The 27,940-nt window shown below is 44.3% G+C and overlaps 1 protein-coding gene across 5 annotated transcripts in view; it reads right to left on the bottom strand.

Annotated features, from left to right (window-relative positions):
• PCYT1B (phosphate cytidylyltransferase 1B, choline) overlaps nucleotides 1-27,940 on the bottom strand; it is a 121,683-nt gene that overhangs the window by 55,480 nt on the left and 38,263 nt on the right. For 3 of the 5 annotated variants that reach the window (XM_044235222.1, XM_044235220.1, XM_044235224.1), the window contains exon 2: nucleotides 10,740-10,839. In XM_044235222.1, the coding sequence (XP_044091157.1) occupies nucleotides 10,740-10,839 (100 nt within the window). The other 2 variants (XM_044235223.1, XM_044235221.1) reach the window with 2 other exon arrangements.

Below are 27,940 nucleotides of genomic sequence, written 5' to 3'. Positions count from 1 at the left end.
CTGAGCCAGCAGATTCAGACGCGGGTGCGGACAAAGGGCTGGCAAAGTCTGCCCAGAGGGAACAGCAAGGCAGGAGTAACCGAATCGCTTAATGAAAAGGGAAAACGACTTCATTCTTGACTCCGAGAGTCCTGCAGGAAGACTCCCGAGACCTGCTCCCAAAGGCGGCGGCATGCAGGCGTCTGCTCTTGCTGCTCCGAGAGACAGGCGTGCGCCTTCCCTGCCAGCTCCAGCTCCCCCTGGAGGCCCCAGCCCAGCTGCGGTAGTATTTACACCACGGAAATCGGCAACTGCTACCCACAGGGGCTTATTGCCCTCCGGAGCGCCAGCAGGTAAAGAAAGCTGCACAGCACTGCACAAAGGTCACTCCCTAACGCTTTGGTGTCATAAGAGATTGGGGAGGGGGGCATGTGCCCCAAAGATAGAAGAGTCAGGTGACATGTGGGGTGGTCCTCCGTGTTGCAGGCCAGCGACCAACACTACTGTCCCTCTGAGGGATCAAGGTCAAGAGAGAAGAGGCTTCAACAGACATTCTTCCAGGGCCAGATGGTGCTCTTGGAAGTGCCATTCCGCAATGAAGAGGGATACATTCACCACAGCCCCCTGGGCCACTAGAAACTACAGGATGACACTTCGCTGAGACAGCCCAAAGACCCACCTCCTCAAATAAGATGGAGACATTGGGGGTGGAGGGGCTGGGTGCCAACTTTTACACCATTCTGGACTATCAACGAAGGAACTAGAAAGTGAAAATATGGCAAACTGAAAGCTAAATATGGCAAACTGAACTTATCCGCATTTACCTCTTCTTCCTTCTGAATACCACAAGAATTACAGAGAAAGAATTAAAAGGGTATATCCCTCCCCTCCTCCAAAAATAAAAGGTATGATCCCCTAGGGCAGAGTAAACAAGAAAGGCAAGGACAGATGAGAGATGTCCACATTTTGGAAAGTTGATTGTCAAATGCCGAGTGTCTGTAGGAAATAAGAATTGGGATGAGGGCAGATAGGGAAAGGGAATGTTGAGTAGTTGGGGGTTTTTTTTAATAAGCCTAGGAGTCCTACTGACTTTTTCCAGTATATGCATGTATAATAGTGATTTTATAAAAATAAATTTAAAAAAGAAATCAATGCAAACTTCTGGTGAATGATTTTTAAGACAGATTTAAAATTGTGATTATTTCCTGATGTAGTACAACCTCATTAATTTGGAATATAAATTAAAAGGAATGGTACATTAATAGATTCAGATGGTACAATGTTTCTAATAAATTAAATTTCTCTAATAAAAAAACTCAAGAGACTTTATGTCAGATAGGGAATTGCAATTACTCCCAATTATACACCATTTTGAACAAACAGAATTGCCTTCACAGGATTATACTGGATTCTAAATAAGGCATGATAAATAGAAAATGCTTTGAAATAACAAACTGTCTAATGAGGGATCTTTGGTTTCAATGCTCTTATTCAATTTGAATTCAATTGAGGAAAATTTGTTTTAAGATATAAATTCCAGGGGAAAGCAGATGGCAGTTTTGCAAAACTTTTTGTTATTGATTCAGAGGTGATCAAGATAAATGAATTCAGGAAGCAGGGAGGAAAGAAAAGTAAAGAAAGTGACATAATTACCGAGAAAAAGACCATTTAGTAAACCTTTGAAGAGTATTTGTGGAGTTGATTTTGCAATAAGCTCACTTTTTAAAATTGTAGTGTGTCAGCAATTTCCAGTCTGGGAAATGGGACCAAAAAAAAATCAACAACAACAACAACACCCAAAACCAAAAACCAATCTTAACAAATGAGTGCCTCAAGAGAAAAAAAAAAAAAAGATAAAGATGGAAATGGGTCTGCAGATTAGAGATTTAAAAGACTTATCAACATACTGAATATATAGATATTTGGATTTAGGTTCAAGCTAACTACTGTCTAGTAAATGAGGATGTAAGATTCTTGGAAATTGGAACACTGGATATTTGGTGATATTTAAGAATTACTGTGAAATTTTAGGTGAAAAAAATAGAATAATCATTATATTTTTAAAGATTTTATTTATTTATTTGACAAAGAGAGAGATATAGTGAGAGAGGGAACATAAGCAGGGGAATGGGAGAGGGAGAAGGAGGCTTCCAACTGAGCAGGGAGCCCAATGCGGGGCTCGATCCCAGGATTCTGGGATCATGACTTGAGCAGAAGTCAGATGTTTAACGACTGAGCCACCCAGGTGCCCCAATGCTTATGTTTTTAAAAACTGTTTTTTTAAGATAGTTATACAGAAATGTTTATGGGTGGAATGAAAGAAAGTCCAGGGCTTTGTTTCAAATAATTCAAGAGGGGGCCATGGATGGGGGCATACATGGGGCAAGACTGGCTTGGGGGGTAGGTGTTAGCTATAGAGGACAGACACATGAAGGTTCATTATATTGTTCTACTTTTGTGTATGTTTGAAATTCTCTACTTTTTTTTTTAAGAATGTGGGGTTTTTTCCATTTTGTATGTTTATTTACCTTAATCTTTTGTTTCAGATTTTTGAGTAAAGTGGAGTAATTCTCCAGAGCATCTATGTTGGGAACCACTGGCCGGTGAGGCTGGGTGTTTGGCAATGATCCCAAGTGGGAACCCAACTACTCCATGGCCATGGTGGAGAGAAATTAACGTGCTTCCCAGGGATCCCTGCTGCCTGGTGTTCACACCTTGGTGCCATCTCCTCTCTTTGAAATGTCAACGGGACCTGTGACTTGTCTTTAACCAGGTGAATATGGCAAAGAGGACGCATGGCACTCCCATGATGACATTACACTATATAACATTCCAAACTGCTACAAGACTCCTTCCTTCTCTCTCGGTGGCTTCGAAGAAGGAAGCCATTGTGTAGTGAGAGGGCCACACAGCAAGGAACTGCGGCTGACCCTAGGGGCTGAGGGTGACCTCTGGCTGACCACCAGCAAAAAGCTAGATCTTTGGTCTTAGAATTACGAGGAAACAACCTGAGTGAGCTTGGACACAGGTCTATCACCATCAAGCCTGCAGGTGAGAGATGAGCCCTGGATGACACCTTAAACACAACCTGGTGGACCCTGAGCAGAGGACTCAGCTAAGCCAGGCTCCCAGCCCACAGAAATTATGACCTAATAAATCTGCATTGTTTTAAGCCACTAATTCTGGGGCATAGAAAATGAATACAATGGCATTGTAAATTTTCTGCCCAGAGACAATTATAAATTCTTAGAAGTATTTCAAATAAATTCCTGTTTATCCTGAATGAACAGAGCGAGGTCTATCAGAGAAATGGGATGTTCTGGTAAAATGACTGTCTGTAGAGCACATGTCAATTGCTAGTTTCAAATAATTTCCATATAACAAACTACACATAACACCAAAATGATATTTAAGAATCTTGGATACAGGGGCGCCTGGGTGGCTCAGTGGGTTGAGCCTCTGCCTTTGGCTCAGATCGAGGTCTTAGGGTCCTGGGATCGAGCCCCGCATTGGGATCTCTGCTCAGTGGGGAGCCAGCTTCCCCCCTCACCCACTGCCTACTTGTGATCTCTCCCTGTGTCAAATAAATAAATAAAATCTTAAAAAAAGAAGAATCATGGATACAAAGAAGGACCATGGTATAGTACTGTGGGGCAATCTGATTTTTTTTTTAACTTCCTGGATCTTACACTCCAAATTTTTATAAGTTATTCAGCACTTACAAACAAAAGAAATAGTGAGGGGGCTCTGCTTGCCTCACACCTCACACCATATATGAAAATTAACTTGAAATGGATCATATATCTAAATATATGAACTAAAGTTGTGAAACTTCTAGAAGAAATCAGGGGAGACTCTTAGTGACTGTGGGTTTGGCAGAAATTTCTCGAATAGGGGGCACCTGGGTGGCACAGTCTGTTAAGCTTTGTTCGGACTTCAGCTCAGGTCATAACCTCAGGATCCTGGGATCGAGCCCCTTGTCCTATCAGGTTCCCTGCTCAGTGGGGAGTCTGCTTCTCCCTCTCTCGCTCCGCCCCTCCCCCACTCGCATTCACTACCTCCCTATCTCAAATAAATAAAATCTTTATAAAAATTTTCTTGGGGCACCTGGGTGGCTCAGTGGTTAAAGCCTCTGCCTTCAGCTCAGGTCATGATCCCAGGACCCTGGGATGGAGCCCCCGCATCAGGCTCTCTGCTCAGCAGGGAGCCTGCTTCCTCCTCTTTCTGCCTGCCTCTCTGCCTACTTGTGATCTCTCTGTCAAATAAATAAATAAAATCTTAAAAAAAATTTTTTCTTGACTAGAACCCCAAAGGGCATATTATAAAGCCAAAAAATAAAAATAAATTGGACCTTACTTCAAACTCATATCATCAAAAGACATTTTTACAAAAATACAAAGGCAAGTCAGATAGGAAGAAAATATATGCAAAGCATATACCTGATATAAGCCTTGTATCTAGAATACAAAAGAACTGTCAAAACTCAATAATACCAAACACCTCATTTTAAAAAGGGCAAGAAAATTGAACAGACGCTTCACCAAAGAAAATGAATATATGGATGGCAAATAAGCTCATGAAAAGATATTTAATATCATTAGTGATCAGGGAAACAGAAATTAAAACTGGAATGACAGACTCCTTCACATCCTTGGAGCGGCTAAGAATTTAAAAATATATTGACCCGGGACGCCTGGGTGGCTCAGTTGGTTGGGCAGCTGCCTTCGGCTCAGGTCATGATCCCAGCGTCCTGGGATCGAGTCCCACATCGGGCTCCTTGCTCGGCAGGGAGCCTGCTTCTCCCTCTGCCTCTGTCTGCCTGTGCTCGCTCTCTCTCCCTCTCTCTCTGACAAATAAATAAATAAAATTTAAAAATAATAATAATAAAAAAATAAAAATATATTGACCCTACCAATTATTGGCGAGGGTACAGAGCAACTGGAATGCTCGAACAATGCCAGTGGGAATGTAAAATGGTACAATCAGTCACTCTGTTAAGCAGCTGGGCAGTTAGTAAAAAGTTAAGCATACACCTACCACGTGGCCAGACAGGAGGCAATCAGCGGCTGCATCACCTGAACTCACATTTCTGTGGGCTCTGTTAGGACATTGCTTGGTATTCCTTCAGACTCAGGCAACAATGAATGGGGGACTATTCATTTTTGATTATGGCTGTTAATCTACATTTAAACGGGGCTTTAAAAGTCCGTATGATTTAGGGGCGCCTGGGTGGCTCAGTGGGTTCAAGACTCTGCCTTCGGCTCAAGTCATGATCTCAGGGTCCTGGGATCGAGCCCCGCATCGGGCTCTCTGCTCAGCAAGGAGCTTGCTTCCCTTCCTCTCTCTCTGCCTGCCTCTCTGCCTACTTGTCATGGCTGTCTGTCAAATAAATAAATAAAATCTTTTTTTTTAAAAAAAAAGTCCGTATGATTTACCAGCACGTATCTTTCACTTGATCTTTGCATCAACTCCAATGTATGTGGGAGAGAATGGACTTACTACTCTTGTTTCATAGAGGGGCAAGGGAGGCTCAGCCTAGTTAACCAGCTCACCCAGCACCAAACAACCAAGCTATGAAGCAACGTGAGCACAAACCTAACTTCACTGTTCTTGCTTCTAACTCATGGCGCCTTCTAGAAGACCACATTCCAATATGAATTCTTTTTAAAAAGAGAGATTAGTACTAAACACCCATTAATTATAGTCACTAGTATTGTTTTTGTGTACAATTGTGCAAAAACAGTGGCACAAAAATTAACCTTTAAATATCTAGTGGTTACAGATTTTATCAAGTTTATGATAGCTTTAGATAAACTTGAAAATTTCCTTCTACTTAGAGCCAGCATTTCCTGATAGTGAGTGAAGTTAACTTTTTAAATACATGAAATTCAAAGTTTAAAAAACTGTATTTAGAGGTGCCTGGATGGCACAGTCAGTTAAGCGTCCAACTCTTGGTTCTGGCTCAGGTCCCGCTCTCAGTGTCGTGAGATCGAGCCCCACATCAGGCTCCGTGCTCAGCACCAAGTTTGCTTCGGATTCTCTCTCCCTCTGCCCCTTCCACTTGTGCTCTCTCTTGGCTCATTCTCTCTAAAATAAATAAGTAACTCTTCTCAAACAAGGGTATATTTAAAGAAAATTATAGTACAGGTACACACAAACAAGGCAAATTTCATCAAGGTAGTTCTTGAAAAAATGAATTTGGAAAACTCTACACACCGTGGAAATGGAACAATACGGATCCCCCTTTGAGAAAGAAAATAGGCAGTTAGAAATGAATTTCTTTGTAAGATAGAAGGCAGCTGTGATGAAAAGGGGCCTATGGAACAATCACCTGGACCTCTTTATCTCAAGACAGAGGGGGGATTCTCGGTCTCTGGTAGATATGAAACCTTGCAGGTTCCTAGTTCCACAGGTGGACTAATTAAGCTAAGATCAAAGGTGCCAATTCCAATTGTTCTACTGTGTTTCTTCTCTTGTGACTCACAGAGAATGTCCAGGAGCAAAGAGCAATGAGCAGAGTTTGTCGTTACCTCTTTTAGAATTTATATGCCAGCCCCTGTTTGGGCAGACCAACAATTGTACAACATATTGTAGGCAAATGTACTTAATCATAAAATAGGGCCAGTGAAGGAGACAAAGACTTCAGTTATAACTATAATCTTGAAGTACATTATGACCCCCAAATGTGGGTCTGTTTGTTCTTTCTGATGGAATGCTTAAGACCGCACCACAAAAAGTTAATTGCTTAGTAGTCTTGAAAATTATCAAATGTTCCAAAAAAGCAATGATTTTTTTGTTGTTGTTTTCTACTAACCGCACAATGCACCAACAATTATACTTGGATAATCTTCTGCTCACTCCCTCCCAGCACTACCAATAGTTAGTCACTCTTTAACAGTGATTCTGGCAGTGAGGGCCCAGGACAGGCAGAATCAGCAGGGAATGCGCTGGGGACGCCCCAGCCCCAGCCCCAGCCCGATCTACCCCATCACACACTTGGCAGGGGATGGCTGACTGAACAGCAGAGGATTCGAAGCCGCTAGGAGGACCACTACTATCAAAAAAAAGTGGTTATGGGAATGCGGTCTAAGACCATCATGTGCTTTTTACTAATCAAAGAACTAACATCTTGTCCCATTTTAATATGGATGCTAGACATTAGAAATTTTGTTAGAAATAAAGGAATTTCCAACAAAAATGGGGCCCTCCTGCCTCCGCCAGCCAGGTGCCCATCAACATCACAAACTCTCTTTCTTGGATAACTTTCTAGGGTCATCACCTGAGACAGCAGGAGACTTTCTCTTCTAGTGCGAAGAGTTCACCTTGGCTCCATCTGACTCCTGTAGAACCCCATGTCCCACAGACCCCACGACACAGCGGTTTCAAAATGAACCACCATTTCATTCTAACTTGATTCTCGGGGTGTAAACTGCTTAGTGGTTAAACATACCGGGGCCCAATCTCATCCCAGCAGCTTGCCGCTGGCTCAGACCCTCACAAGCAGCTCTGATTTTACTTCCAGAGGGCGAGCTCCTCCTCTTGTCCCAAACTTCCATTCATTCACTCGGTCACTCATGAAACATTTACTGAGCACACAGGCTTTGAAAAGAGTGTCTCTAGGCGCTGGTGAACCAGCAGTGAGCGAGGCAGATGGCCCTGGTGCTACGAAAGATCGCAACCACTCTCTGTCTCGTTCACACACCTGGCACCCTCCAGGTCCAAGCCTGACTGTGATTTCACGGAGCTCCGTGGTCGGCTGGGGCCCATGCAGGGATCTGAGGTGAAAGGGACTTGGGGGCGAATCCTAGCTCTACCCAGTCAGCTAGGACATTTGGCAAGTTACTTTTCCATTCTCCAAGTCCTCAAGAAAGGACACAAGATTACGCGTCTGACAGTGTTTGCTGTCCAATGGGTCACAGACCAAAGACCAAACGAGATCACGTAGAGCACAGAGCACCTAGCAGACGCTGGGTAAGTTCTACCTCCCTTGCCCTGGAAAAGTTCGGTCCTCTTCTTCGGCGGCCTGAAGCTCAGTCTGTAACTTTAGGTTAAATTAGTTCTTTCATCACCACCTGGGCTTCCATTACAGCTTTCGGATTTATTGCTTGGGTCTGCATTTCTCGGTGTGTGGTCTGTAAACCACCAAGATTACAATCCCTTGGCTTATTAGTTACGAAACACTGATGCCTGGGCTTCATCCCAGATTCAGAGATAAGGGAGAGAGAGCAGGAAATCTTTTTTGCTCTTTTATTTATTTGGAAGCAAGAGAGAGCAAGAGTGAGAAGGGCCGGGCGGGGGGAGGGGCAGAGGGAGAGGAAGAAGCCGACTCTCCGCTGAGCAGGGAGCCCAACACAGGGCCCGATCTCAGAACCCTGAGATAATGACCTAAGTCAAAGGCAGATGCCCAACTGACTGAGCCCCCACCCTGGGCACCCCAGAAAATCTGTTTCTCTAACAAGCTTACCAGGTGATTGGTTGCACACTTAAGTGTGGGAACAACGGATTTAGCTGCTCAGAGCTACCTCCCCAAGCCTCTTCTTGCCTTTCTCAAAGCTTATTAACTTTGTGTGCCCTCATCTCCTCACCTCACACTCTCGAAGCTCTTCTTCAAAAGGAAGCCAGAGTGTCAGGATCGAGAGGTCAAGCATGAACACAAACGGGTCCAGCCTGACCGCCAGTGGAGCTCAAAGAGAGGCAGATGCTTACGCCCCACCCCATCCGGACTGACTCAGAAACTCTGGGGGCCAGACCCACCCAGCTAGTTTAATGAGCCCTCCAGGTGATTCTGATGCTCTCCAGCGTGAGGACCACCGGCAGCCGCTCGCTCAATAACCTTGTCAGGTTCGTGGCTTCTCGAAAAAGCCTCCATTCCCTCACCTGGGAAATAAGGTACTAACCACAGAGAGTTGTAGAGGGAAAAGTCATGGTACATCTAAAGAACTTAGTAATAGGGAGCACTTAATAAATACCCATTATTACTGTTATTATTAAGCAAATTGTCCTTTGTCCCATGGATTCTCTTAAGCTGGGGATGTTTGCTTTTTGCCATGGCGAGTGGAAACTGAGTGATGCCATCTTCAGTGTCTCAAAGCTCAGGGGCTCAGCCAGTCTGTTTTCACTCCAGCCCCATCCCCTGCAATGCCACGCACTCACGCACTCACTCATTCCTACACAGCGCTCTGCTTTCACTCTTCCCGTTCCACTGGCTTGGAATGCCCTTCCGTTGGCTGCCCACGTAGTCCCCATCTGCCTTCTCCCAAAACAAGCAGCTCAGGTCGGCTACAAGGTCTGGCCCGACTCTTCCAGGCCAAATGAATCTGCCCTTCTTAAAACTTTCAGTTATCTGTGTTGCAAGGTTGAACCCCTAAGTACACACATGCATATTATTTGGGGGGTTTATTTCATGTCGAGTTGCCTCTTTAATTAAGAGGGGCCCCTTGGAGATAGTCCAGGTTCATTTCCAGACCACCGCAATAAAGCAAAGGCCATGACAAAGCTAGTTAAGTGAATTCTTGGTTTCCCAGTGCATGTAAAAGTCATGTTTAGGGACACCTGACTGGTTCAATGGGTAGAGCCTGTGACTCTTCATCTCAGGGGTGTAAGTTCAAGCCCTGAGTTGAGTGTAGAGATTACTTTTAAAAAGTTATGTTTACACTATAGTGTAGTCTATTAAGCCTGTAATAGCATTATATCTAAAAAAAAAAAGAAAAGAAAGCTCAGTGTATATACCTTAATTAAAAATAACACCTGACAGTAAAAAATGCTGTCATCAGAGCTTTCAGTGACTCATAATCACTTATCCCAGCTCACCCTAACGAACAGAATAATGAAAAAATTTGAACTCTTGCAAGAATGACCAAAATGAGACAGAGACACAATAAGTGAACACTGTTGTAAAAAACAGCACCTACTAACTTGTCGGACACAGGGTTACCACAAACCTTCAATTTGTGTAAAAAACAAACAAACAAACAAACAACAAAACGCAGCGTCTGTGAGGCACAACGAAGTGAGCCTGAGCTCCTAGGATGGTCCTTTACAGGTCTTTTTTGATCTCCTCCCCTGGCCATCTCTGGTATAAAGGAGTTCATGCATCAGCAAACATCTAGTGTACAGGCCAGGCTCTTTAAGGCACCCTTGGAGAAACCTTTCAAAATGCAGACTTTTAAAGATGATGATAATTATAACAGCCTAGGCTTGTATCAGCCTTCTCCGTTTAAATGCTGCTTTGGTGTCTTCAACCCAATCTTGTCACCCCCAAAACCTGGTGAAGCAGGCAGGTATTAATGTCCCTGCTGGCACAAGGCACAAGAGGAAAGAAATTCTGATTGTTGTCATGACTTGCACGAAGCCGCCGAACTCGGACATGGCCGGGCTGGGGTTCCAGCTCCTGCTGACTTGGGTTGGTCTGGTTTACCAGTGTAAGTGTTTATTCTTCTCGCACTGCGCTGGAAGTCTCTAAATTCAAGGCTCCCATTGAAAGTGCTCAAGTAATGACTGGCCTACTCTGCTTCTTCATTTTTTCTAAGATTTTATTTATTGGGCAGAGAGAGACAGCGAGAGAAAGCACGAGCAGGGAGAGAAGCAAACTCGCTGCTGAGCAGGGAGCCGGATGTGAGGCTCGATCCCCCGACCCACGACCCTGGGATCATGACCCCAGCAAAACGCAGACGCTTAACCGACTGAGCCACCCGGGTGGCACTCTGCTACTTTCAAGGTCAGGACAGGGCCCCTTCGGAGAACGAGAAGTACAGCCTCACCTGGTGTTCCTAAGCGGGCCTGAGCAATGGTCAGTTTCTCATGGGGCGCTTGGCACTGGCAGCTGGTTTCGTCGGCAAATGGGGCAGGTGCAGTCAGGGTCTAGGAGGGAAAAAGAGAAAGGGAATATAGTCTGACAAACTTTCCTTTGGCACTAACTTCCCCTAAAGCCATATTCCTGTTGGCTGCACAGCTACGACGAAGAAGCAGAATATATCCAGAGACTTTCAGAGAAAATATTATACCGTTAGAGATAAAAACAGGGACATGATCACTGAAACCTTTTTTTTTTTTTTTTTTTTTGAGTGATGCTCGGCAATCATGACAGTACCACACTCCCTACCCTATGCCAGGTACCAAAGGAGGTAGTCTGGACAGGTGAGCTCTTGGGCCCACATCAGCCTAGCATGGCTCCGTTCCTCTATCCTTCTATAATATAGAAGGCCATCTCTCTTCTTCACAGAAAAGGCAACTGAGGCCCAGCAGGATGACCAAATATGCCAAGTCATGCCCTTGGGAAGTCGCAGTGCTCGGCTTTGCACATTTTAACCACCACCCAGGGCAGACCGCAAAGATTAAGACTTACCCACAGCCCGGGGTACTCGGCTGGAAGAAATGCCGTACTCAGAAGTGTGGCAGACATCGCCCGTATTTCACACACACACGCCAGCCTGGCCAATCACAGACTCTGACGTCACTTCAGTGCAAAGGCCAAAGCCGTGCTCGGTGCCCTGGGAGGGCCTGAGAGCACAGCCTTGCTGGCCCGCAGCAAATAAGCGCTCCTGCGGTAGCTCCAGCAGCCACGGCGGGAGGCCCCGCCCCGGGCAGCCTGGGCTGGGGCTCCGGGGAGTGCTGGGAGAGAGATGTAGTCACTTGGAAGCCTGCCCAGGAAGTGGCTCTGCATCTTTTAGGCAGCCTCTTAAAAGGAAAACCTCACTCCCTCCAGACGTAGACAAAGGGAGCGGTAATTTTGTAAACAGGGCAAATACAGTGCCGGATGGTCCATGTGTTATCTCGGAATGACGGCATCATCAAGGTCATCACTCTCTCGGCTTTGGGGCATGTAAAGCTGAAGGTGACCCGTCAAGGTACGCAGGACTCAAATTGTCGTCTCAGTTGTTTCTCAGAGATGGGCACAGGCGTTCCTTAATAGGCGTTCGAGAATGATCCACTCGTCTGCTGAGGGCTGTGACCCACTTCCGCCCGCCATTTATTCACTTGCTCATTCATTAATCATTCATTCACTCGTTCAGCTGTATGTCAGGCACAGTCTTAGAACTGGAGATAAAAGTAGGGGGAAGGCCAGTTGCAGTCCTGGAAGAGCCGGGTTCCCCTCTACCCTGCCAAGAAGCCATCCTGGCCCCACTCCTCCCCCTCCCCATTGTAGCACCTTCCGCCCTGGAAGCTGGAGTCCTGCCCTAGGCTTGTTTGGAGAACTTCCAGTTGCCTGAGACTTCCTTAACCCCCACCTTCCCGTTCAGGGCTCTGAAAGTAAACCAAGACCGGGGACAAGGGTTCAGGAAACGGGTCGATTGTTGGTTGTCAGATCCGGTAAAGTGACCGCATGGGCCATGCTGGGCCAGGGGAGCATCTGTAATGTAGCCAAGGGGTGCAGTGACAGCATCGAGGCTCTGTGCCCACAAACTGCAGTTTCAACTGCCCTTACCAGTACTTACGGGCTGTGTATTCTAATTTGGCTCTTCTGTCTGAAAGGGACTGACACTCATTCAAGACAGCTCAAGAGATGAAGGATTATTTTAAGGCCTTCCCAGCATAGAAATTGTCGGGGGAGGGGGGAGTAGGAAGGGCGCAGGGTCTGGCTCCAGAGTGCTCCGCACCCACCTGGCAGCTCTCTGCACGGGATTCCCTCCCTTCCACTCCCATTTGCCCTATAACCGTCCACTGCAGTCAAGTCCCTGATTACCTCCACTCCCCTGTACAGCTGGCCTCCCTTCCCAACACTCACTCATCAACTTCTGACTGAGTCCTCCAGCCCCAGCTCTAACCAACTTCCTGCTTCTTCCCATGTTTCCCCATTCAGATTCCGAAGGGAGAATCAGACCGGCAGAGCGCGCTTTTCAAAGCAGGCCACCACCAGAAGACGCTGGCATTGAATCGGACACCCACCTGGGGCCTACGTGCTGTGGCTGCTAAAGGGACAAGGAATGGAGAGGGAGGCCATGGGTGGCCTGTCTTTGCTGCTTTAGCATGTGCTGTCTTCAGGACAAGAAATGTATTTGACTTTGTGTAATTTAAAAAGGATATTCCATGGGGCGCCTGGGTGGCTCAGCAGGCTGGGCAGCGGGCTCTTGATTTTGGCTCAAGTCATGAGCTCATGGGTCATGGGATCAAGGCCCATGGTAGGTTCCCGGCTCAGCGGGGAATCTGCTTGGAGATGCTCTCTCTTTGCCCCTCCCCCAACTCACGTTCGTTCTCTCTCAAACAAATAAATAAATCTTTAAAAAAAAGATGGGTGGCTCAGTCTACTGAGTATCCCACTCTTGATCTGAGCTCAAGTCATGTCTCAGGGTTGTGAGACTGAGCTCCGCATTGACCTCCCCACTTAGTGGGAAGTCTGCTTGAGATCCTCTCTTTCCCCCTCTTCCTCTACCCCACCCCACCAAAAAATAAATAAGTAAGTAAGTAAGTAAAAAAATAAATAAATAAATGGATGTTCCTTAGCTGAAGTTCAGTTTCCTCTGTAAAATGGGTACCTATCTCACAGGGTTATTGCAAAACATAGAAATAATGTATATAAAGTACCTGGTACTGAATCAATTGTGGCAATTATTATTACTATTAGTATTTATGATATATAATATTATATATTATAATAACAGATAATGTAGTTTCCCCTAGAAACAAAGCAAACTGACTCATGAATGAACTTTTAGGACACAACCTAAGTAGGTCAATGAATTGGCAAACTAAGTTAGATTTTAGTAAAGATTCATTAACCTTTAACATACCTGGACAGGGAGTCTTTTTCACATGACCTAAAATAAATTACTATTTGGAGATCTTTTATGTGCTAGTTCCAAAGTTTATTAAAAAGATAAGGTGTTGCCATTTTCCAAGAAAGGTATGCTCTAGAGGGTGTGAAATCTGGTAATTAAAGCAGAGACAGAGAAAGTGGTAAAGCAATGATAGTTACTCAAAGGTAAAGAAAAACGTTTATAGGCACTCTATATTTTTTCTTAATTATTGTGGCCTAGAAGTCGGAAAAAGAAAGAAGCAAAGAGACAGAAGGTAGACAGAGTTCACAAACGAGCTTGTGTGTACACAAGTACCTGTGTGCGCATGTGATTGTATTTAACAGGAGCTGACATGCAGGAGGGGTATTTCTTGGTATGTAAAAGGCACTATGTTTGGAATGGAGAGAATGCAAATATTATCCATGCAATATACAAGCCACAGACTGTTGTGAGCATTGCCGGAACATTCATTGTCTTCCGAAATGAGGCAGGTTACCGCCTCAGTTGAGAATCAAGTTCTACATTCATGAAGACCTTGGCCCAGCCACCACCAACTAGCCCTGTGACTTCAGTCACTATTTTTTTTTTAGTCCAATCACCCCAAAATTCCTTCTCGGAGCCAGAACAAATCATCTGACTTACAAGGAATCTGAAGCTACTCCGGGATTCCAAGCTATCTATGAATTCATCTATATACACATACCAGCCTGTAGAGGACCCAGGCCCCATATCTTCTGTACCATTTGCCAGACCTGGGATGGCCCCTGGGATCCTCTGGGTCTAGGCCCTAAATAAGACATAAAACTGAGGCTCAATAATGTAATGTAATGGTAAATCTTTGAGTGCCTAGGTAGTGCCACTAACTGTCTAAGCCCCTTAAATGTATTAACTCGTTGACTTTTACAACTCAGAGACAGATGCTGTCTCCCCCAGACCCTACAGAGCCTGTCTTCAACAGAGACACCAAATGGAAGCGCCTGGGAACAGCAGTGTGATTACCTTTTGGGTTCCTTTGAACTGAGGAAACTCTTAGGATTCTTAGACAATGGGGAGAGAGGGGTGTCAAAAAGGAGACAACGGACTTCGTGGCAATTAGAGAAGTGGGTGCAAATGATTAACTGAAAAGGACAGGACTGTGTGTTTCACCCAGATGTGGTGGACTAGTCAGATGAGTGACATATCATTAGCTACTGGCCAGCCGCAGCTTAGACCCCACATCAGCCAGATCACATTGCTGAAGGTTTCCTAACATCTGCTGTGTATTCCATATGATGCTCGATGTTTGGAGGACGCATACGTAGGAAAGAAATAAGGAGAGAAGGAAAAGAATTAACTCTGGGACTTCCTCAAAGGTAAAGTGTGGCCCTTTTAGAACAGAAGAAGGTAGGAGTTTGAAAAGGCATATTCAATTTTCAGTAATTTCATATCTGGAAAAAAAAACCCTACCTTTTTAACATACGAATCATAGAAATTAAGCCTCTGAACTGGGAGAGATCATCAGAGGATGGACTATGTCCCCCTAGGTAGCCAGTTCTAAATTCAGGGTTGGGAGTTAAATGACATTTTCACACGTAGCAGCAGAGCAGAGCATTTTAAAGGGTTAAGAAGCACTGGCCCTGTGCCCTGAACCTCATATGGGCAAGGATTTCGCCAGAGCCCAGACTTGGATCTAGACCACAAATAAACATCTTTGTACCTGGTTTAGGATTTCAGAACACCCAGTCATTGCACGTGAATATGCTGCCTACTTATTGTATAGGTTCTGGTAATGTACACGGTACTGTATCATACCAAAGTCATATTCCTAGCACCCTTTTAAAAAAAAAGATTTATTTTTTGAGAGAGAGTGAGGATGAACGGGGGTGAAGAGCAGAGGAAAAAAGAGAATCTCAAGCAGACTCCCCACTGAGCACAGAGCCTGATGCAGGGCACTTTCCCAGGACCCCAAGATCATGACTGGAGCTGAAATCAAGAGTCGCCTACTTAACCAACTGAACCACCCAGCACACTACCCCCATCATGTTTTTTAAAAGGAAAGACCTTAGATGTTGAGCATTTCATTTGCAGGATGTGTTCTATTAGACATAGTCAAATATTTACTTAAAAACTATTAGACATTAACATGGGGCGCCTGGCTGACTCAGTCGGAAGGACAAGCAATGCTTCATTTAGGGGTCATGAGTTCAAGCCCCATACTGGGCGTAGAGATTGCTTAAAATAAATATTTTTTGAAAAAAACTATTAGACATTACATAAAATATACAATGCAAACATCAATTGAGTGCAAAAAAGGATCAGTGGAATCTGTACTTAAGCAACTTGCCTCAATGCCTGACAACTGGACAATCAGACAGCAAGCTAACCCACCAATCGGAATGTAGCACAGTGCTGCTGATGCTGATGGCCAGCTGCAGAATTGCTTGTTTATGCTAAGCCTTTTTTTTTTTAGATTTACTTATTTGTCAGAGACAGAGCAAATGCATGCACACAAATGGGGGTAGCGGGAAGCAGGCTCCGGGCGGAGCAAAGAGCTCCTAGCAGGAATCGATCCCAGGACCCTGAGATCATGACCTGAGCCAAAGGCAGATGCTTAACCAACTGAGCCACCCAGGAACCCCCTATGCTGAGCTCTTCTTAACTGCGATAGGACAATTCACTCAGACAGACCTGAGTTCAAATCTTAGCTTCATTATTTGACATCCATTTCATTTTTAAAATATTATTTTCTTGGGGCACCTGGGTGGCTCAGTGGGTTAAAGCCTCTGCCTTCAGCTCAGGTCATGGTCTCAGGGTCCTGGGATCGAGCCCCATATCAGGGTCTTTGTTCAGCAGGGAGCTTGCTTCCTCCTCACTCTCTGCCTGCCTCTCTGTCTACCTGTGATCTTTCTCTGTCAAATAAATAAATAAAATATTTTAAAAATATATGATTTTCTTAAATTTTTAAATAAACATATAATGTATTTTTAGCCCCAGGGATACAGGTCTGTGAATCGCCAGGTTTACACACTTCACAGCACTCACCACAGCACACACACACCCCCAATGTCCATAACCCCACCACCCTCTCCCGACCCCCCTCCCCCCAGCAACCCTCAGTTTGTTCTGCGAGATTAAGAGTGTCTTCTGGTTTGTCTCCCTCCCCGGTCCCATCTTTTTCATTTATTCTTTTCCTACCCCCTCAAGCCCCCCACACTGCCTCTCCACTTCCTCATATCAGGGAGATCATATGATATTTGTCTTTCTCCAATTGACTTATTTCGCTAAGCATAGCATCCTCTAGTTCCATCCATGTCGTTATAAAATATGATTTTTTAAAAAAAACACTGCTGGTCCTGGGGAGCCTGGGGAGCTCAGTACATGAAGCAGCCTACTCTTGATGTCAGCTCAGGTCATGATCTCAGGGTGGTGGGATCAAGCCCCCTCCCCCCTCTACCCTCAGCAGGGAGTCTGATTCTCTCCCTCTCCCTCTCTCTCTGCATCCCCCACCCCGTTCATGCGCTCGTACTCTCTCTATCTCTCTCTCTCAAATAAATAAATAAATAAATAATCTTTTTCAAAATTGCTGGTCCTTAACCTCTCTAACCTTTAGTATCTTCACCTATAAAAAGGAGATAATAAAATGATCTGTCTCATGAACCTGTGGTAAGGAATAAATGAAATGATGAGTATCTGAGTAATGTCTTCCTTCTGCTTCTCCAGAATCCACTCTCTTCCCACCCTTCTCTCCTCTCCTTCGTATGGCTTCCCGTATGGATTGTACCTATGGGCTCTGATGCCTTTAGGCTTCACGTTGGGCGGGTTCCATGAGAAGTATGCAAAACACCAGAGGGCAGGACAAGAGTGAGCTCAGACTATCTTTCCCCTTGGCTTCCTCCCTGCTAGGAAGCAGCATGTTATTTCTACCCTCTCACCAAAATCCACAGTTTCCCTTGAAAGGCCCCCTCTTTATAGAGCACCCTGCAAAGTTCCAGTAACCACAGTCTCCCCTGGCCCCTTCATGCCTGGGAAGCCTAGGAAATGACAACCCCTAACATTTCCAGGCCTAGCGCACATACTGTCCCTTGAGGCTGTAAATAGTCCCTTTTATTAAACTCCTTTTTGTATTTCCCATTTAGAGTGAGCTGTCTGTCTCTCGGCTCGGCCTTGACTGATAGGGTCTATACAACAGGACGGCGGCCAGGCTCAATAAATGTGAACTAGCAAACGTTGATGAGGCATGGGAGAAGCACAGAGATCAACTGAAAAGGGAATTACCCAAAGTTAATAAAGTCATAACCACCTCAATATCGTCCTCTAGTAGGAAAGAACTTTACAGCCACGTCAGGCATTTTCATCAAGCTTTGCAAGAGACAGGAACAGGACTCCAGAAAGAATCTCATTTTCCCGTGGAAGCCTTTGGCCTCAGGACTCACCCGCTTGAGAACTACAAATTCAGAATTGGAAAAAAGACATCACAAAATTGAAGCCTTCGGTCTCATTCTGTTAGGACTGTGTTTATCAGCTGCTGCACATAGCTTTTAAGGCATGATTTTATTTGAGATCAGAATATGTTTGTCTTCTGAAGAGAGGGAAGGAAGAGTAGATTTTATGCTTGACCAGAGGCCCAACATATGTAAATCACTAGATTCTTGGGCTGTGTCGGTGATTATGCAGAAGCCTGGATCAGGCAGCTGCCGCAAAGCCTTGACAAATGCCACTGGGGGGGGGGGCGGGGGGGACAGGACGCTTAGTGCATGGCTCCGCACCAAGAAATATCTATTTTTCATCATCTAGCTAAGCACAGTAGGCACAGAGTATGAAGTAACAGGCACCATTAAAAACAGTAAAATACATAACACCCAGACAAGGAATGATTTTTAGGACATGATCACAGTGACAAAGCACTATGTATACTATATACATACAGGTTATATACTATGATATCATTTATGGTTAAAGAGAGATAATAAATAGGCAACTGTGGAGAAATAGTTTAGAACTGTGTTGCCCAATACGGTAGCCATTAGCCATGCGGACCTATTTGAATTCAAATTATATTTCATGGAATTAAGGAAACATAATTAACAACTCAGTTTCTCGGTCACTCCAGCCACATTTTAAGTGCCTGATAACTAAATGTGGCTAGTGGCTGCTACTATATTAGCACAGATAGAGAACATTCTTATCATCACAGAAAGTTCTAGTGGACAGCACTGGCCTGGAAGGATACACAACAAATTAACCGGGATTACGTCCAGGGAAGAAGACCACATTGGAAGAAGAGATGAGAGGATGTTTTCATTGTTTACTCTATTTACACCTGTTATTTTATTTTATTTGCACATGAGAACACATTCATATAATTTATCTACTTTTAAAATAAATGTAAAGAAATTTATCCTATCTTGGGAATTCAGAGATGCAGGAAATTTAATCCAGGATTAGGTGTTCCAAATGTCAGAGAACGTATCTAAAAGGAAAACAGGAGTACTTTAAAAAATAACAACTATCACTTATAAATTAATTGTTAAATGCTATTATTCTCAGGTATATGGAACATTTAAAACTCATCTGAGCTTTTAAAAGCAATTTAAATGGTCTTCATAGTATCTACCCTCTATTCATTTCTCCAACATCCAACAAACATTGCTTGAGGGCTTGCTGGGTGCCAGGCACTGTATTTAGGTTCTGAGGATACATCAGGGAACAAAACAGGACCCACAAAATCTTGCCTTTATTATCCTTAAAGATAACAAACAACAAAAAAGAATGTGAAATGCATAAAACGTTAAAAGGGGATAGTGTTTAGAAAAAAATTAAAGCAAGGAAGGGGATAAAGAAGGTAGGGGTCTTATCCATAAATCGGATAGCCGAGGGAGTTGATATGTGTGTGTCAATATAGAAAGGATCTATTGGGGGCACCTGGGTGGCTCAGTGGGTTAAAGCCTCTGCCTTCGGCTTGGGTCGTGATCCCAGGGTCCTGGGATCCAGCCCCTGATCAGGCTCTCTGCTCAGCAGGGAGCCTGCTTCCCTTCCTCTTTCTCTGAATACCTATGATCCCTGTCTGTCAAATAAATAAATAAAATCTTTAAAAAGAAGAAGAAGAAAGGATCGATTGAACCCTGCAGAGAAAGAACACTTCAGGCAGAGGAAAAATCAGGTGCAAAGGCCCCAAGGCAGTAACATGCCCAGCTTCTTCCAGGAATAACAAGGCCAGTATGCCTGGAGGAAGTGAACAAAGTATAGTAGTAGGAGATAGAGCCAGAGAGGTGAAGTACAAAGAGACGGGAGACATCCAATGGTCTGCAGTTTTTAGGATGCTGTAAAGACTGGCCTTCACGGAGAAAATGCAAGCCATCCGAGTTGTGAACAGGGAGTAGTAATATGGCCAGAGCCTTAACAGGACCACCTCACCGTTATGCTGAGGTTTAACTCTCAAAGGTCAAAAGCAGAAGCAAGAAAAGCACTAAGTAACTAGCATAATTATCAGGCAAGAGTAGGCAGACGGCGGCTGGGACCAGGATGTGTGGTGAGAAGTCGTCGGATTCTAGATGGATTTTGAATTCAAAAAATTTGAAATTGATTGAACGTCAAATGTAAAAGAAGGAGAGGAGCTGACATAACTGCAAAGTTACTGGCCTGAAGAACTGGAAAGATGGCATTGCCATTCCCTAACATGGGGAAGACGCTGGCAGAGTAGGTTTGGGGATGGGAGGGATAGGCTGGGGAAATCAAAAATTCCGTTCTCACACATTAGGTTTGATATACCTATTAGATCTCCCAGTGAAGATATCAGGTAGGCAGTTGGATTAACAAGTCTGGAGTTGGAGACAGAGAACTAAACTAGAGAAGCAGGTTAAGAAACCACAGGAATATAAATGATATCTAAAGCCACTAGACTAGATTCATTCATTCAGCTCAGGCCATGAGTGCAGGCTGAGGCAAGGTCCTGGTTGTCTAATGAGGAGACATTGTATATTTCTGACCAACCTCCCCAGACTACTGGCAGCTCTAAGAAAATGGAGAGTTGGTCTGTCCTACTCATTGCTGTATCCCTAATTCCTAGGGCAGTACCTGGCAGACAGAAGGTTCTGGGTAAACATTTGTTGAATGGAAGAAGTTAGAGTCAATGGAGAGAGAATAATTACTGATAAAAAACTGGAGAGGGAATCATTGATAATGATTATTGACAAAGGTTAAACCGAAGAAGAAATACAATTGTCGGTGTTTCCTATCTTTTTCTTATCATCATTATACTACAGAAAACTTGGGAAATAAAGAAAAGCAAAACTCACTAATAATTCTACTTCCCAAATACAACCATTGGTAACACTTTCTAGATTTCTTTTAGGGCTTTCTGATATATTACGCATACATACAACTTTGGAATCCTAACTACACAGACAGTTTTTTCCACTTGTATGTCGGGATTACCCTATCATGTAGTCTTCAACTTCACTATTTTTAAAGGTGTTATCTGGGGGTCCCCTACCCCCTGTTTCCCTAGACCTGAGCCTCCAATTCCCAAGCATTGAAAGTTAGGCAAGATGATGAAAAGCAAGGGTATCATATCCCAAAGATAGGATGTTAACATTAAAAAGACAGGAGGGAAGCAGGAACACCTGACTCATCTGTTCATTTTTCTATTCTGAAAGGTTGCAAGTGGCACCAGAAAATAGGATATAGGCCAAGGAAGTTGAATCATGAAGGGAGAGGCCCTGGTTGGCCGGGAGGCAAGTGCTGGTTGGTGCAGATCCTGAAAGGAGAGATTAGCAGGTACCTCCGCATGAGACAGAGTAGACCACGGGTAAATTGAGTGGTAAGATAAATGCAAAGAATAGCCCGTTCAATAAAGTCATTTCCTTTTCCAGAGGATCTGGGCAACTGGTCACCCACTCCGCTAGGCAGCCTCCTCTGCACTTGGCCCACCCCAGCACTAAGGACATCAGGCTCCAGCAGGGGGTCTAAGAGACCCAAGCTGCTCAAAGGCACCAGCAGTGGCCACTTGGTGACCTCCCCCACCCTCAGGAATCCAGGCTTCTGCAAAACCACCTCACTATCGTTTTGTTTTTTTTTTATGATTTTATTTATTTATTTGACAGAGAGATCACAAGCAGGCAGAGAGACAGGCAGAGAGAGAGAGGGGGAAGCAGGCTCCCTGCCGAGCAGAGAGCCTGATGCGGGACTAGATCCCAGGACCCCGGGATCATGACCTGAGCCGAAGGCAGCGGCTTAACCCACTGAGCCACCCAGGCACCCTCACTATCGTTTTTAACAGACTTTATTTTTTAGAGAAGTTTGACATACACAGCAAAATGAGCAGAAGGTACAAATTATTTCCCACTTAACTCTCACTAATTCTGATAGCTATAAGGCATTCCACTGACTAGAAAAACCATAATTTATTTAAATCTCTCTGTGTTGTTGAATATTAAGTTGTTTATGTTTTACTAATATAAATAACATTCTAAACATAGTTCCGAACCTCTGATTATTTCCTTAGGATAGATGTCTAGGAGCTGAATTACTTAGACCAGGGGTATGAACATTTTAAAGATAAATATTTGTAGAACATTTTAACATGTATTGGTAAATTAGCCTCTACAAAAGCTGTCTCATTTATACTCACATTACAATGTCTGAAAGCACCTAGCTGGCTGCCATCTCACCAGCTTTGAGTATTATCTCTGTCAATTTTACAGACTAAAAAATAGCATCACGCTGTTTCAATTTGCATTATTTTGATTACAAAAAAGATGGAACATTTTTCAAATGTTTATTAGCCATTTGTATTTTCTTCTGAGACTAATCTGTCCTTGGCTCATTTTTCTATTGTTGAGGATGAATACTTTGAAGTTAGCTAAAAACAAAAGCATAGCACAGTTTAAAAAATTAGCTTAAATACCTTGAAAAAGAAAAGATGTTTTCCTACTTTATCTAAAGTTCCCTCATAAGAGGTCCATTTTTTAAGCCCATGTGTGAACCCCTGCATCGAGGTCAGACAAGTAATTCCTGCCTTTCCAGTGACCAGAGATCAGAAACTGTATCATGCCCCAGGGGTACAGCTTCCTTAAAACACTGACCACCTGTAAACCGCAAGCCCCCCACTCCCATGTGCCACCTTCCGAAACGAACTCTTAATATTACTGTATTTCACTTATTCTAAAATGTACGTTTCCCCCCACATTTTAACATCTCTGAGATTAGGAGAGCATCTTACAAGAAATATCTTAAAATCAATGGCAGCAATTTTCTGACATTGCAACATCCCTGCAATGAGACTCTATCTCATAAGTAATGGCATCTTAGATTCCTGAAATGCAGAGATGATACTGACAATAGAAAATAGTCACTTTTGGGGCGCCTGGGTGGCTCGGTGGGTTAAAGCCTCTGCCTTCGGCTCGGGTCACGATCCCGGGGTCCTGGGATTGAGCCTCGCATGGCATTGGGATCTCTGCTCAGCAGGGAGCCTGCTTCCCCCGCCCCCCCGCCTCTCTGCTTGCTTGTGATCTCTGTCAGATAAATTTAAAAAATATTTTAAAAAAAAAAGAAAATAATCAGTTTTGCCTAGAGATTTAAAAGTTCCAGCCCCGAAATAAACTTTTCTTAGGCAACTGAGCTTAAGGGATTTATAATGAACATCATTAACAACCATATATCTTATTCATATCCCACCTCCTTCCCAAAGGACTTGAGGTGACTTCAAAAAAATAAAATTTGTAAGCTTCATAGTTGCAAGATCTGGGCTGAGGGAGGAAAGAGGGGTTACGACAAAGGTCCGAAGCGAAATGAGCATACAAGAATACCTAGCCCAGTTCTCTACACTTCGGGTAGGTCACAAAAATGACTTGAAGCTCTCAGCCGTCGAAACAAAGCAAAAGACAAAATACTGTCCGTAGTGAAAAACAAAATAGCTACTGAGAAGCAGCACAGTACTTCCTGATGCAGGATTTCACAGCAATGCCTCCAGTGATGCTTCCGTAAGGGGCTCGTGGCGTGAGGCTCTCTAGCGAAACCAGGATACTCAACACCCTGATGAAGACAATCCTGTTTCTTTTTTTTTTTTAAAGGATTTATTTATTTATTTGACAGAGAGAAAGCACAAGTGGAGGTCGGGGTTGGGCAGAGGGAAAAGCAGACTCCCCGCTGAGCAGGGGGCCTGACTTGGGGCTCCATCCCAGGACTCTGGGACCATGACCTGAGCCAAAGGAGGATGATTAACCGAATGAGCCACCCAGGTGTTCCAAGACCATCCTGGTTTTTGTGTTTGTCTCTGTGACACCCTCCACGCAAGGCAGAGCCTCAGAACCAAAAAGCAGTTCAAAAGTGCATTTCTGCAAGCGGCCAAATAGGCAGACTGAAAATGCGGTGCTCTCCCTCACTGCTGGATCCAAGAGCAGGATCTAGAACATGGACACCAGGGCTTTCTAATGTGGGATGGGCAAGACAATCCATTAAAGAGCAACACTTGTGCTTAGATTTATTTTTCAGGTTAAAAAACAGGAAGCGTTGGGGCACCTGGGTGGCTCAGTGGGTTAAGCCTCTGCTTTCGGCTCAGGTCATGATCCCAGGGTCCTAGGATCAAGCCCCGCATCACACCGGGCTCTCTGCTCAGCAGGGTGCCTGCTTCCTCCTCTCTCTCAGCCTGCCTCTCTGCCTACTTGTGATCTCTCTCTGTCAAATAAATAAATAAAATCTTAAAAAAAAAAACAGGAAGCGTTACTGATGCTTTATTCTAAGGTGCCGATTTTTACTGGTGCCCTATCACTGTCGACATGAAGTCTACTAGATGTCCTCAAGGAAGAATGCAAGTTGTACCATTGAGAAGGATGGCATGGGTCCCTTGGCATTTTCATTTGCTGTCAGCTTACCGTAATATAGTGCCGTTTGCCTGGGTATGGATAAGGGCATTTGTAGATGATATTACATAGTTTTAACTAAACCAATGCTCACAAGACCACCAAGTGGCTTAAAGCATATCCCACAATGAAACAGGGAAGCAAGAACTAATACAAGCACAGGTGAGCGACAAAAACATGGCGGAGCTGACCCTTCTAGCCCTTGCAGGAGTCTCGCATCAGCCACATTATCAGGTGTGAACAGTGAAGACCTAATCAAGACAGGTGAATCCACCATTAACACAAAGGAGTCTATTTCAAATACCTGCGCCATTAGCATTAAACTTCACCTGGAGCATCTCTTGTACCTTGAGCTATCGGGTCATGATGGTAAGAGGCTACTGTAGTTACCACAACACTGAGAAGCCAAGCATCCAGACCATGAAGACCAACTTCTGTGATTTGTTTCAGCAATGTTTCAAGACATGATAATCCGGTCCCTTACAAAATACAGTGGCATGCAATAATAAACGTGAGAAGCCTTTTCAAATTTCTCTCATTCAGTAAACAAAAGCCAAAAGTCTCATACCACTGCAGAAACACCAGCTCTTCATGCCACAGTAAAAGGGGGAATGTATGTGGGGGAAAAAAGTGATGTCAAACTAAAGTGTTTTGTCAGTCAAATATATTCAGGAGACATACAGAAAACATTGCTGCAGACTGGAAGGAACAAGCATTAGAACAAATTATGCAGTGTGGGAGGTTTGCTATACAGTAGGATGGAAGTACAGATATTTCTAACATGTCGCAGCCGGAGGTATTTGTTAGATCCTGTTTCAATAATAAGACCCTTTTTTTCTGAGCTGCTAAAGGAAAGATGTTCCAAAGAAGATTTTCCAAAGAAAGATATTCCAAAGATGATTGATTGTACAAATAAGATGATTCTTTAATAAAAACAATATTTTAGGGGCACCTGGGTAGCTCAGTCGCTTAAGCATCTGTCTTCAACTCAGGTCATGACCCAGAGCCCTGGGATCGAGCCCCGCATCGGGCTCCCTGCTCAGGGGGAGCCTGTTTCTCCCTTCCCCTCGGTACTTGCCCATGCCTGCTCGTGCTCACTCTCTCCCTCTCTCTTGATATCTCAAATAAATAAATAAAATCTTTAAAAAAACAATATTTTACAGGAAAACAAAACATGTAAGTTTACCTACCAATGAAGCAATAACATTGCTGTTAGGCCCCAAATTCCCACCAATTTAAGAAATACCTCTCTGTCTTCTTTTCAATACCCTTCCTCCATTTGGTCTCTAAATTCTGTTCCTCAGGATTCCATCGTGGAAGACTGGGGGGTAATGCAGATCCATTTAACCAGATCTCATACAGAGACAGGCAGATACAGGGAGGATTCCTTTAGCTTGAATTATGGCTCTTCTATTTTTCTTCCCTTAAGAAAACCTCATAGGATGGTTCGGGGTCAGTCATTTCCTAAAATTTGCCCTAAGCAGCATTATCCCGATACACTCCTGCTAGCTAACCAGTTTTACCCACTTCCTTCTGAGTCTGGAAACAGACTGTGAGGTCTGGCCATTGTTATAAAACACATATTGATTAGACACCATGGTTTTTAATTCACAAATAACCCAACTAGGGCTAGACTTGTCCTAGAAGTAAGTTCCAAGGCTTTCCTACATTCTCTTTGGGGCTGGGTACTGACCCCTGGAGCACAGTCCAGCTCTGCTAATGGCCAAGAGCTGTAATCGTAGGCAGGAGCTGATATTATTCCTTAGAATGTTATCTGCGAGGTCCCCAGAATTGTCTGGAAATGGGCAATCGGTTGTAGAGTGTACCTTCTCTGTTCCTGTGATTGGAATATCTTTCAACTTTGTATTAAAGAGCAATACATGTACAGAAACTTGTACCTGAGGCACCTGGGTGGCTCAGTGGGTCAAGCCTCTGCCTTTGGCTCAGGATGTGATCTCAGAGTCCTGGGATGGAGCCCCACATCGGGCTCTCTGCTCAGCAGGGAGCCTGCTCCCCACCCTCCTCCACCTGCCTCTCTGCCTACTTGTGATCTCTGTCAAATAAATAAAATAAAATCTTTAAAAAAAAAAAAAAGAAACGTGCACCTATCCTAAGAGTGTAACACTGAACTGTGACAAAATGAGCCTAGGTAGCACCCAGATCAAGTAACCGACCAAAGCCAGCATCCGTCCTGAGCTCCTCCTGCTGTCCTGACTTCTAAATTCACAGACTGGTGTGGCTACTTTTAAAATTCTTAATAGATCAAATAAATAAATAAATAAATAAATAAAATAAAATTCTTAATAGATCATGAAAATATGTGGTGTGTATTCTCTTGCATCTGGCTTCTTTTGTTCAATATTATGTTTGTGAGATTTATCCGTATTTTTGCAGGTGGTTTTGGATTCTCCTTTCTCATTGCCGTGGAGCATTTCATTGCGTGAAAATACAACAATTAATCCATTCTACTTTCCCTGGGGATTTGGGTCATTTCCAGTTGGAGTTACTATGAATTATGCTGCTGAGATCATCCTAATACTCGTCTTTTGTAGCCAACTTTACTAGGAGAAGACTTGCCAGGTCAAAAATATTTACTTCGAGGGCGCCTGGGTGGCTCAGTGGGTTAAGCCGCTGACTTCGGCTCAGGTCATGATCTCAGGGTCCTGGGATCGAGTCCCGCATCGGGCTCCCTGCTCAGCGGGGAGCCTGCTTCCTTCTCTCTCTCTGCCTGCCTCTCTGCCTATTTGTGATCTCTGTCAAATAAATAAATAAATAATATTTTTAAAAAATATTTACTTCGAATTTCTCAATTTACTACCAAGAGTCTAGCCATCTAAATTGTTTCCATTCCTGGTCCTGAAGGCAGACCATGTGATACAGGACAGCGAAACACACAGTGGGGACCCTCGGGGGGCTCAGTGGGTTAAGCCTCTGCCTTCAGCTCAGGTCATGATCTCAGGGTCCTGGGATTGAGCCCCGCATTGGGCTCTCTGCTCAGCGTGAAGCCTGCCTCCTCCTCTCTCTCTGCCTGCTGCTCTGCCTACTTTGATCTCTTTCTCTCTCTCTCTTTCTGTCAAATAAATAAACAAAATCTTTTTTAAAAGTGTACGCAAAAACCTCTTGCTTCTGACTCACATGGAAGCATGAGTAGGTGATTCTCTGCTCACTGATGTTGGGGAGCTGGTGTGGTGGAAATGGGGGCTTTAGAAGTTAGACAAAACTCATTTTAAGGGTGCCTGGGTGGCTCAGTCATTAAGTGGCTGCCTTCGGCTCAGGTCACGATCCCAGGATCCTGGGATCGAGCCTTGCCCCAGGCTCCCTCTTGGGCAGGAAGCCTGCTTCTTCCTCTCCCACTCCCCCTGCTTGTGTTCCCTCTCTCACTGTCTCTCC

The sequence above is a fragment of the Neovison vison genome, chromosome X, assembly GCF_020171115.1.
Source record: "Neovison vison isolate M4711 chromosome X, ASM_NN_V1, whole genome shotgun sequence".
In the NCBI taxonomy this organism is placed as follows: Eukaryota; Metazoa; Chordata; class Mammalia; order Carnivora; family Mustelidae; genus Neogale; species Neogale vison.
Note: the sequence above shows the minus strand (reverse complement) of the source record. Positions and strands in the feature narration are given on the sequence as shown.